General features: G+C 36.1%; 1 protein-coding gene across 1 annotated transcript; it reads right to left on the bottom strand.

The window, feature by feature from the left end:
- Nucleotides 1-1,821: 1,821 nt before the first annotated feature.
- Nucleotides 1,822-12,474, bottom strand: LOC114545359 (mucin-2). The gene is made up of 10 exons (XM_028563632.1): nucleotides 12,352-12,474; nucleotides 11,395-11,585; nucleotides 7,002-7,092; nucleotides 5,917-6,097; nucleotides 5,279-5,420; nucleotides 4,498-4,641; nucleotides 3,943-3,995; nucleotides 3,119-3,817; nucleotides 2,845-2,912; nucleotides 1,822-1,896 (listed from the first exon to the last, which is right to left on the bottom strand). Exons 1-10 carry the CDS (start codon nucleotides 12,472-12,474, stop codon nucleotides 1,822-1,824), a joined length of 1,767 nt encoding a protein of 588 aa, XP_028419433.1.
- Between the last annotated feature and the right edge of the window lie 257 nt (nucleotides 12,475-12,731).

Genomic DNA, 12,731 nt, shown 5'->3' with positions numbered 1-12,731 from the left:
TCAAGAAAGGTCTTGGTACATGGTTAACAACTACATTTTTAGTATTTATTCCATTTGACACAGTGTAAAAACAAATGGCTAAAAATTAGGAACCCTTACAAATGTGATAAACCTGTCAACAATGAATTTGAAGGAAAAAAATAAACCTATCCCATACATGAGATTCTCAGACATGAATAAAATCTGAACAGGCACTTTGTTGATTTTTTAATCCAAAAAGGCCACAAGCATACATCCCAGATTTGACCTTTTAATCTACCAACATAGACTCATAAGATACCATTGCATTTACCCATTTTCTTCTCCTAATGCCTTAGCATATTTCTGGAAGATGCAATCATACTGACCATAATAACAAAAAAATATCTATGTCCTCTAGGAACCGATTTTATAATTGAATTTGAATTAATGTCAATTAATAACAGAAGTAAGTGTGTAATTCCAGTGTAGAACAATTATCTGTTTCATTTTTGCACTGAAACACCTCACAGTAAAACACAATTCAACAGCACTACAAACTACAGCCTCCAAAAAAGACCCTATGAATTAAAAACTCAACATTATAACCTTCATTTAGGTATAACTTATTGCAGGGCTGTTTATTAGACTTAGACTAAACCATCTATAATTATATTTTGCTAGCTCTCATTTTAAGTACAGACCACTTTTTCCTTTCTGTTGGCTCCAACATAGTCATATAGAGCCAAAATACTGCCAAAAATATCAAATGTCTGTTGTAATCAGTCACATAATTCTTTCAGACCCAAAGCCAGCTTAGGCAGTGGCTGAATGTCACTGCATCAAAACCACTATTGAAACAAGCCTCAGGGATCCATTGTCAGACATAACCTAACACCACTTTAGAAGCCGTCATCCCACCTCTTGTTTGAAGACCACAACAAGCTGACGGACCAGTTCTTTACAAAGAGCTTAAGTAAATATGCACAATCACTGAGGTTAATCAGACAGATGGTTTTGACTCAGTGGTGACGTCTGTACGGTATGTTTGATGTGTCTCTCTTGGCAATGACTCCCACTGTCCTCAACAAATGATGACTGTAAAACTTTGAAACGGACAATTCGGTTCTATAACTTATGACGGTGAATAAATGTTGTAATTCTAAGAATGAAGTTGTTGTTTGCAACTACAATGCGAACCACTCTCCAATAATTGTTTTTACAATTTTCTCATGAATTATGGACATTTATCAATTTGTTAAAGTAGAAAATTAGGAGTAAGCAAGTAACTGGTTCATCTGCCAAATTTAATATACCTTTTGTCAGGATATGTTTTTTACTTATGCTAGGGAATTAGTATAATTTACTTACTTTTTTGTTGTGTTACCACCTAAGTTGTAATTGTGTATCTGTTATCTGTTTTTTTATATTTTTTATTTCTTTTTTTAATCATGCATTTATTTAAAAAAAAATTCTCTCCTGTTTTTGTATTGAGGACACTTTTGTATGTAGATATAGTTTTACATATGTATGTGTCTGTGTTTAGCATGTTAGTATATATTTTAATGATATTGATAAAAATCCTTATTATAAAGATAATTATGAAGTTATGAAAGTTCACATTGGACAAAAACATTTTAAAACACACCACAACAGGAACCTTATACATTCAAAACAATCAAATATTTACGTTCTTGGTATACATCCATTGTATTTACGCATAAAAGCTGATCGTTACACCACATGCTGCTCAAACACTAAATATGTTTAAACGTTTTGAATTTGACAGGCAACTGAATACATTTCTGTCGAGGGGTCAATACATGTTCACGTTGAACCAACAGGGGTCGCTGTGGTTGTAAATTACTGTTGCACAATACTGAGAAGGCGTACAATCACATTTAAAGACAGTCCCTTTCTCAGCAGTTCATCTCTGATCTGGAAAAGAAAAAGAATGTGGCTGTGAGATATGATCATGACAACCATCAGATATGATGTTCTGTGTAAAGGGAGCTTTGTTATATTGTATGTACTTCTGAATCATCAGTTGTGTAGCTGACTTACAGCTGATACATTTACATCTTGCCTTGTTTTTTCTTGTATTTATTACAAATTCCATAGCGCCACTAACATACAATTAAGAAGACCTACTATGCTTTTCTGTATTTTCTGTTACAATGTTGGATGTTCATATTTAACGTTGCCAAAGCTTTAAAGGAACACGCCGACTTATTGGGAATTTAGCTTATTCACCGTAACCCCCAGAGTAAGACAAGTCGATACATACCCTTCTCATCTCCGTGCGTGCTGTAAAGCTGTCTGACGGCTCCAGCATTAGCTTAGCCCAGCACAGATCCTGCAGGTAACTGGTTCCAACTAGCCTACTGCTCCAAATTGTGACAAAAGTGACAAAATAACTCCAACATGTTCCTATTTACATGTTGTGATTTGTTTAGTCACTTATTTGAAACAGTAGGATTGCTGGAACCATTCACCTGCATGTTCTGTGCTGGCCTGATGCCGCTGGAGCCGTCAGACAGCATTACAGCATGCACGGAGATGAGAAGGATATGTATTTACTTGTCTAACTCTGGGGGTTACGGTGAATAAGCTAAATTCCCAATAATTCGGCGTGTTCCTTTAAATAATGAGGTAAAATCATCAGATTTGCCACTGTTCTGAACGCTGACCAATCAGAACATACTGTGTTTTATCTGCAGTGGGGCCTAAGAAGTCAACATGTTCTAGTAGAAACACAAAATACAAGTATGAACTTTGAAAACTGTATATAATAGGTCTCCTTTAAACCTGCAACTAGACCCAGCAGGGGCAGTTATCTAAAGCTTTGACATGCTTTGATATCTGATAAAATAAGAAGAGTCTGACCTGTTGTATGATGTAGCCTTCAGACAGTGGAGATGGAGAGGAAAACTTCACTCTCAAAATAACAACAACTAGAAACACAGAGATTCAACATTACAACACAGGACAGAAGGGTGCTCAAACTGAGTAAAACGGACTTGACTAAGACAAGGTCTTCTATGTTTAGGCAATTCAAATTCCATTGTTCTCACTTAGCTTTGTCACTTAGCTATGTATAGAGTATGTCCATAAAGAGATTATGATTAGAGTGTAAAACATCAACATTTGTCATACTCACATTGGTTTGAGATGTTGGGTACAGCTGTTGTGGTTTCAGGTGTAGGAACTGGTGGTGGACTTGCTGTAGTAGTGATGGTTGCTGTTAATGGGGTAGCTGTTGCAGGAATGGTGGTTGTAGTTGGTGGGGTTATAAATGTAGTTGGCATAGTGATGTTTGATGTGGTCAGTGGGGTAGTTGTTGGCGGATCTGTGGTTGTTGTTTGTGGGGTTGTTGTAGTTGGCATAGTGATGTTTGATGTGGTCAGTGGGGTAGTTGTTGGCGGATCTGTGGTTGTTGTTTGTGGGGTTGTTGTAGTTGGCATAGTGATGTTTGATGTGGTCAGTGGGGTAGTTGTTGGCGGATCTGTGGTTGTTGTTTGTGGGGTTGTTGTAGTTGGCATAGTGATGTTTGATGTGGTCAGTGGGGTAGTTGTTGGCGGATCTGTGGTTGTTGTTTGTGGGGTTGTTGTAGTTGGCATAGTGATGTTTGATGTGGTCAGTGGGGTAGTTGTTGGCGGATCTGTGGTTGTTGTTTGTGGGGTTGTTGTAGTTGGCATAGTGATGTTTGATGTGGTCAGTGGGGTAGTTGTTGGCGGATCTGTGGTTGTTGTTTGTGGGGTTGTTGTAGTTGGCATAGTGATTGTAATGGTTGTGTTTTGTGTGGTCGGTATAGTGATGTTGGTTGTTAGTACTGGTGTAGTAGTTGGAAGAATGGTTGCTGTTGGGTGTGTAAACAGAAGTGAATACAGAGATAGAATGTAGATTACACATGAACTTTATCAATTCAGGAAATCAGCAATGCAATTTAAAACATTTACAAAAACAAGGAACGGTTCAACTCACCGTTTCCAACACTGACAATGACACATCGAAGCTCAGACTGATACTTGGTGGAACTGTTGAGATAAATCAATACAGCAGCTTATTTACAAAATGATCACAAATTATTTTTTAGATCTTTCAAGACAAAATGTATTTCTTGCTCAAGCTCTCCTATGTCTTAAGGAATATTTCACCATTTTGGTAAATATTCTTATTTGCTTTTTTATTGCCAATAATTAAATTAAAAGATATATAGCACCAATATACAAGGCTATATCTCGGTTAAATATGAATTAACAGCCTAGAGTCACTCTTCACATCAGGAAACAGTCAATAAATCATCTGCACCTAACCCCCTGAAAAACTACTCATTCTATAGACTTTTATGAATCAATCTTACAAGATATATGTTAATGTTAATTGTTGAGACAGAGACAAGAGTGTCATCAGTCTTCTCTTTTAATTCTGTGCAAGAAAGTGAATGAGCGTAGAGAAAAAAGTAAAACTTCAAGCAATTGATTCAACGGATGACATTCCACATTCTCTAAAGTAAGGTTCATGGGACAAGTGACTGACTTGGAAACTGCCTGGACAACAAAGCAGATCGGGTGGCTTTCTCCATCTTCTTGTTCAGATGGCGTCCATCTCAGGGTGTACTGTCCTGTTCCTGATGTAGTCTGGACTATGTTGTGTGGCCCGCTGAACAGCAGCTCAGTTATTCTTTAAAAAACAGAAGAGGTTTAATAAGAAGATCTAAGAATAATTTACAAAATTACCCCACCCACAAATTAAGTTTTCTGTGACAATATTATTGAAATGCAATTGAAAATCTCACATGGCATCTGACTCAGCTCTCTTTTAAAAAAAGTTTCCTTCATGCCAGTCACGGCTGGCTGATTTTTGGTGAGTCACATCTGCTGTTTCAATAAAGTGGTCTAACCTTATTTTTACAGTCTATGGTTATTAGTATTATTAGCCTTTAAAACTCTGAGCTTGAACTACCACTGAAACAACAGTATACACAATGTACTATAGGATGTATTTCATGTTCTTCTTTCTTTCTTTTGGCTTTGAATGCGTACTGCATGTTTAACCCACTGTGTATATCCTAAAAGCACTATAGAGCTGGTTCTGTTGCACTTGTTACACTCTTGCCAAACCTGTCTTGTTCATCAGTGTTGGAGTTACACAACAGATCAGATTCCTTGTGCACGTGAAAACCTTAGCATGAAAACTTTTTCTTGTGTGTGGCTAATGTGAAAAATAAGTATTTCTTATCTAACCAGAGAACATTCTGCATCAGTTACCGGTTTGTTGATGTGTAAGTTCTTTTAAAATAGTTTTTTGTTTGACTTACGTGGAGACATTTGCCTTTGCACTGATATTGATTTCCAGGGTCTGATTGACAGAGGTGTAAAGCTGAGCTCTGTTGGCTGGGGTTGGAGGCAGGAATTTGGGCAGATAGATTCCCGCTGTGCAAGATGGCACCACAGGGTCCACTGGAACAATAAAGAAAAGCAAAACGTTTTCTAAGGATGGCAATGCTAGTCGATTTGTCCATCCACCGGTCCATCACCAGATTAGAATATTTCTGCAATCTCTGTTTGATTGCCACAAAATGATGTCCAGACATTCATTGGACCCACCCTACTATATTGATTGGAACAAACTTGCTTGCTGCTCACAGAGCTGGAACCATTAAATTAAAAAAATGTCACATATAGACTATTTTGTTCACACAAAGTGTGATTCTTTGTTTGTGTTTATACAACTCTTAACAACTTTGACTTTTTTTTGTAACAGTATGACATTTTCACAGTGTGATAATCATATCAGAATATATCACGATTTCACGGTATCATAGTATACGGTATTACACAATTTATTGTTACAGTATTACCAGTTGCAATGGCCCTTATAATAATGATCCACTCACTGAAGATCAACCACTGAGATTATTTCTGAATTCTGTGCAGCCAAAAGAAAAAATCTTACGTCTTAAAGCAAACTGGACAGGTATTTCGCTGATAGCTTCATTGGGAGTTATGATCGTCTGCAACCCGTTGGTTTGAGTCAGTGTGATATTCTGCCTGGGAAAGTCCTCCATCACCAGCTGTTGGACGTACGCACCTTCAAAACTGTTAGCTGCTGGGATGAATGACAGAATACAGGAGGACTGGAAGAGACAGAAAGGGACATGAGGTCAAAATGAAAGTAATGAAATGCATAATGCATAAAATGTTGCCTATAAGGGTATTTTATAATAATAATAATAATAATAATAGAACAGACAAATGAAAAAACAAATATTGAAAAAAAGCATTGCCATGTCAATAATGTGTGTAATAATGAAAAACAAGGCCATATAAACAGATGTAGGTACATACATGTGTATAACACAAATATATATATATATATATATATATATATATATATATATATATATATATATTAAAAGCATTAAAAGCCTGGCAGCAGAATTCTGAACCAGTTTTTTCTGACTAAGGCAGGAATACAAGGAGGGAGTTGCAGTAAACGAGTCTAGGTGACTGTTCTCATTTGTAGAAAATAAGCTTGAACTTGAACTTGAATTGGTTTTTAAAAGAGAGGTTTGTGTCAAATATAACTCCTAAGTTTCTGGCAGAGTGTGTAGCATAGGGAGCAAAAGAACCCAGCTGGGGTTTGAGTGCTTTAGTCATACAGTGTGGACCGATCAGTAAACCTCTGCATTGAGTTGCAGATAGTTTTGATGCACCCAGTCTCTGATTTTGTTTAGGTAATTATGCAGCAAAATTGGGCTACTGGGGTCATTAGGAATAATGGGTATATACAGCTGGTTGTCATCCGCATAACAGTGATAGGACACATATCTTTGCATTATGTTACCGGATGAAATATGTACAGTAAAGTGAGAAAAAGACTACACCCAGAATAGAAATAAATAGAAATAATGAACTATGTTCATTTTCTTTAACCCAGTTAAAAATGCTCCAGTCTACATCATGATCAAGTTTCTTTGCTTGTTCTGTGTGTGGTTTGTGGCGCCAAAATAATGATTATGATCATATGATCATACTTACTATTGTTACGAGCCCAGATCTGCATCTAACCTCGTCTCCGTCAGGGTCAAACGCCAACAGGCTGAAATTTCTCTCACAGTTTGAAGGAACTCTGACAGAGAGAAACATTGTGCAACCTTGCATTAATTACCATGTAAATCACAAGCCAGGTAGCCAACCTAGCTGCTGCTGGATCAGTTTTGCCTAGACAAAGATGTATTAAAGGTGCAATATGTAATATTTTTAAATCCAAAACATGACCAAAATATGTCACCAGATAATAAGGAAACATGCTCAGCTGAAATACTATCTTTTCTGACAACAATTCTAAAGCAAGTATTTTCTCCTTTTGAAATTTGACAGAATGTCTGTTTGTGTTTTGGTCTGTGTGTTGGTATCAACTGCCCATTCTGACAGCCGGGCCGGGTTGCCAGATATACCTGTAAAAACGAAAACCCAGCGCACCTCAGCCGTACAGCCATGAAAGCAGCAAACAAACAAATGGGATCAACGGAGATAGATTTTACCCGACCTAAAAAAAAACTCAGTGTTTCTAAACAGTTGCGTGACCAAAGACGTAACAAACCCTGGGTAAATATTGGAGATGTATTTGAAAGATGGAGACAGCTTAGAGCCCAAAAGATAGTATGGAGTTGTCTAAATTTCCTCCTAAACAGTTTTGTTCATTAGGCTAATTTAAAAATATACTATATGTGACACTTGTCTAGCAACAAATATGCTCCGTTCTCAACATGGAAAACTTTGAAGTTTGAGTCTGGATGGAAAATGACTCTTGGAAAAAATTTGGAAAACCAACTATTTGAACTAAAATAAGTGTTACATATTACCTTTTAAATGTTTTCAGATTTTCACTGTTTGAAATAACATTTTCAAAAAAAAAACAATTCAATTCTGGGAAGTTTAAATCAAGGGAAACAAAATACAAATTATAAAATTTTCAGTCTTTTCACTTTAAATATTTGTTTTCAGTTCCAAATGTTTTGTTCATTTCATAGTTTTTCAAATTGAAAATTTAAGTTTTTTTGGAAAAAATAAAACCATGTATTCAAACTAAAAAAATACCAATTTTTTTTCAGTTTGAATAAAATATAGATTAAATTCTGGAATTATTTTGAATAAATTTTTTTCATTTTTCACTTTAATATTTGTTTTCAGTTCCACATTTCATGTTTTCAGATTCAAAACTTATTTTTTTTCGCCTTCAAATTTTTTTTTTTTTGGTTTCAAATCTTTTTTTTCGTTTTAGATCTGTTTTTCACTTTCAGATAATTTGGGGGCGTGGTTTCAGACTTTTGGCCCATTTTGCGTGGGGGCGTGGCATTACTCAGAGTGGTATTATGGTGACATCAAAGAAGGCAGAAGACTCCTCTGTCATGTTGACTTCAGGAAATGGTGTTACTGTGAGAACTATGACTGAATGCTTTCTATCCACTATATACATGTGATTTTTACTTAAACTGATGCCAGTGACAAAGTTCCATTTAAAAAAATGTCTTGGACAACAAATGGTACCAATTACATTATAAGAGCAATAAACTGTGCCAGATTGTGCAGTTCGGCAGGAACAAGGACTTCTCCCCCTTCCATGTATGACTTACAGCACCACAGTATTCACTGGCACCTGCCCACAGGTAGGACATGTGAAAGATATTAGCATTTTTGAATAGATACTTTGCGACGTTATCCCCTCAGTGGCATTTTTTTTGTGATTAACACATAAAGGGAAAATAGGTGGACAGCTGGACAAAGCTGGCAATCAAGCATCGCTAGCACTAAAGTTAGCATTAACTAACGTTAGCTTCACACTAGCTGGTGTTTTTACACTAATTTCAGTGTCCAGCTCAAGTTTTTTACTTTAACATGTATTGGTCTTTGTTAACCTCTGTTTGTCAGAATGACCATAACTTGACACTGGCTGCAGTGAAGAAGGTCAGCCTTTATAAATGTAACAAACATGACTTTAATTAATGCTCTGGCCTGATAAATTACCTTTTATGGTTAGTTTAAACGTTACATTGTCCTGGTCAGTTTTGTTAATCAATCAATCAATCAAACTTTTGAAGGCTTCTACCACGGTCCTAAAACAAGTATCAGAATACAAATAACTTGTCTTTTTGTATTTGTATTCTGATACTGTAAGTTTTTCTGTGTGTGTGTCCGTAATAAAAAGTTTGATTGATTGATTATTTTAACAAAGCGGATAGGACTGTCATGTTGTTTAAACTAACCATGAAAAGGTAACACTAGCAATGTTAATGTAATCTCATATTTGTTTACATTTAAAAGGAGACCGGCTGCAGGCAGCCAGTGTCAAGTTATGGTCATTCTGACAAACAGAGGTTAACAAAGACCACTACATGTTAAAGTAAAAAAACTTGAGCTGGACACTAAAATTGGTGTAAAAACACCAGCTAGTGTGAAGCTAACGTTAGTTAATGCTAACTTTAGTGCTAGCGATGCTTGATTGCCAGCTTTTCCAGCTGTCCACCTATTTTCCCTTTATGTGTTGATGACAAAAAAAAATGCCACTGAGGGGATAATGTCCCAAAGTATCTATTCAAAAATAATATCTTTCACATGTCTCTTTCACAGCAGGTTGCCTGCGGGGCGGAGCTATGCTGACTGCCAGTGAATACTGTGGTGCTACATTCAATGTCATACATGGAAGTGGGAGAAGTCATTGTTCCTGCCGAACTGCACAATCAGTTTATTGCTCTTATAGTGTAATTGGTACCATTTGTTGTCCAATACAATTTTTTAAATGGAACTTTGTCACTTGCATCAGTTTATTAAGTAAACATCACATGTATATAGTGGATAGAAAGCATTCAGTCATAGTTCTCACAGTAACACCATTTCCTGAAGTCAACATGACAGAGGAGTCTTCTGCCTTCTTTGATAGGCTGTCGCTCATAATGCCACGCCCCTCTGAGTTGAAGCCACGCCCCCACGCAAAATCAGGGCCAAAAGTCTGAAACCGAAAAAAAAATTATCTGAAAGTGAAAACAGATCTAAAAAAAAAAAAAAAGATTTGAAAAAAAAAGATTTGAAGGCGTATTAAAAAAAAATAAGTTTTGAATCTGAAAACATGAAATGTGGAACTGAAAACAAATATAAAAGTGAAAAATGAAAATTTATAATTTATTCAAAATAATTCCAGAATTGAATCTATATTTTATTCAAACTGAAAGAAAAATTGGTACACTTATTTTTTTTGAATACATGGTTTTATTTTTTCCAAGTTTTGACCAAAACTTAAATTTTCAATTTCAAGCTTTATTTTTTCAACTATAAATACTGATTTATGGTTTAGCAACATTTCAACATTTTTTCCGTGAAGTTTTGATGGACCAAAACTTAAATTTTGAATTTGGACTGCTTTATTTTTTTCTAACTGTCAGTGTTACATATTGCACCTTTTAAATGTCAAATTTCAGATTAGTGTCACTGTGTTGAAATTGGATACATTTTCAAAAAACAAAACAATTCTGGGCATAAGTTTAAATCAAGGGAAACAAAATACATTTTAGATAACAATAAAATAATTCACACAGAGTCTGATGGTTTTCTTTTAAATGTGTTGTGACACATGAAATGGTTTTAAATACACAAAGTGTATAATATCTTACTAAAGACACAGAAATGGTGAGGAGGCTGACCTCAATTCTGGTAGGATGGTGGTCTGGGGTGATGTGTTGGCTCTGCCGATGTCCGACCGGTTCCTTAGTTCCACCAGAGTCAAAGCACTCCACCCAGAGATGTTTTGTACGTTATCTATCCAGGAATTCCCGTCCAAACTGTTCATGAAAGAGGCTGTTTTTTAGCTGTGCTACACATAACTAGAGTGTCATTTCAAGCACTGAAACAATTTAATACAACACATCATAAGTTAAGGTTTGTTTTCAAAAAGGATTTGAGTATTTTTAAAAAGCCAACATCAACCTTCTAACTTTAGCAGCAAATTATCTCCTTACACATTGCTCTAGAAGAAAATTTGGGCATCACTATACGGAAAGCTGAGTTTGTTCTGAACATTTTAATATGAAACACATGGCGATCATGTATCTACAAATACCTTCAAAAGGTAAATTTAATAAGATATGTGAGAATGCCCTTAGTCCTCAGATGGTTAAAATAAATAAATAGGTATTTTTATAAAATGTACATACTGAACCTTTAACTTCTAATACAAAACATATTTCATTAAGCCACCCGAGCAATTCAATTAACTTTCTTGGTATTGACTTAGGAAGTTTTTTAGGAACATTTTGGAGGTGCTGTTAAGTTTTCACCTTTTGAGTGACTATTTAAAAATTTACAATTTTGGCCCTCTGTGAGGTAACTGTGAAGTATAATGTTTGTTTGTGGTTTTGCATTGTCATGGTGCACTCACACCAGATGAAACGGAGCGTTGCTAGGAACCTGGCGAGTCATGATTCCCTCTCTCTGACACCACTCTCCGCTGCTCTCCTGGTCCACAATGTTTAGCACTAAAGAACTCTCATTCCCACAATTCCCACTGCCACAGGTCCACAAGGCATTCTCTTGGCAAGTGCTGAAGCTTAGCTTATAGCGTAGGACCACCTGTCGTATCACAGTGACACAAAAAGACAACAAGACTTCAAACTCTTCAAAGCATCCTGCAAATATATAATACTTGATAAATCTATCCTGCTTTCTTAGGATTATTATTCAGGGTTCAACGCTTTTTTTTTTTTTTTCTTCACTTGTCCTTTTGGGCAACTAAAAAAAAAAATCTACATGCCCAAAGTAAATTTTTCCTGGCCCTTAAACAATTTTTCTTGCCCAATGAAAAAGTTGAAAAAAGCTTAAAAAAAAGTAAAACTTTGACAAAATAATACATCAAAAAAGCATTAAAAAAACACATAAAAAAGGTCCAAAAAAAATATTGCTGAGAAAAACGTCATAGCATCAAGCGCTAACTCAATTCTTGATTGGCCAACATCACATTCAACTCAAATGATTATGATACGATGATACCTGAACTGGTAAGTAGGTTGTTACATTTACTTTCCCGAAGCAGCGTTTTACTTGCCACGGGCCATCGGGCAACCCTTATTGTTCAACCCTGTTATTACATGGTCCAGGTTCCATAAAGACACAAGAACCTCAGTTTAAGTACAGTTTATTTAACAAAAGATATATAGAGAATCCACTTTGTTGCATTCCTCTCAGAATTCAAAATGCAGCATTTACTGCACTGCACTTCTAAGTAGTTTCTGTTATCACGCATAGCTTCACAGTTAGACTTAGTTATGAAAAGTTATATTATGTAGTTACTCTCAAACTTCAACAGGGGATTATTGAATTAGAAGGAAACGGTACGTACTGTGACAGATCCATCTGCGTAAGTGTTTTTTGGGTAGTAAGTCATCACTGTCCCATAAAAACTAGTAGCCTGGGCGCTGCAGATTGGCAGCAGCAGCAGCAGAAGCAGCAGAGAGAGCAACATAGTGAATGTGTGAGTCTCTCCACACAAAGCCAGTAAATAAATACCAACACTAACATATACTGTAGCCTATATAGCCTACTTCCAACACACACAGCCTCTCCTTCACACTCCCTCCCCTTTATCTGGCTTTTCTTCCACACGGATTATCATTGAGTTTGAAATCAAACAATGAACCAGGAAACAGTGTGGTATGGTATGAGGAAATGTTTTGTATAATGTTCGAAAGATTATGAACCTGATAGAGCACACAACCATAT

Source organism: Perca flavescens, chromosome 19 (genome assembly GCF_004354835.1).
Source record: "Perca flavescens isolate YP-PL-M2 chromosome 19, PFLA_1.0, whole genome shotgun sequence".
NCBI classification, from domain to species: Eukaryota; Metazoa; Chordata; class Actinopteri; order Perciformes; family Percidae; genus Perca; species Perca flavescens.
The sequence above is the reverse complement of the archived record's forward strand: the minus strand, read 5'-3'. Positions and strand labels throughout refer to the sequence as shown.

Excerpts from the sequence above, each read along its gene's own strand:
- LOC114545359 (XM_028563632.1), bottom strand. The coding sequence starts at position 12,474 with ATGTTGCTCTCTCTGCTGCTTCTGCTGCTGCTGCTGCCAATCTGCAGC. Across the intron at positions 11,586-12,351 it reads ACGCAGATGGATCTGTCACA|GTGGTCCTACGCTATAAGCT; the intron begins GTACGTACCGTT and ends GTGATACGACAG. Across the intron at positions 5,421-5,916 it reads TGTCCAGTTTGCTTTAAGAC|TGGACCCTGTGGTGCCATCT; the intron begins GTAAGATTTTTT and ends TTATTGTTCCAG.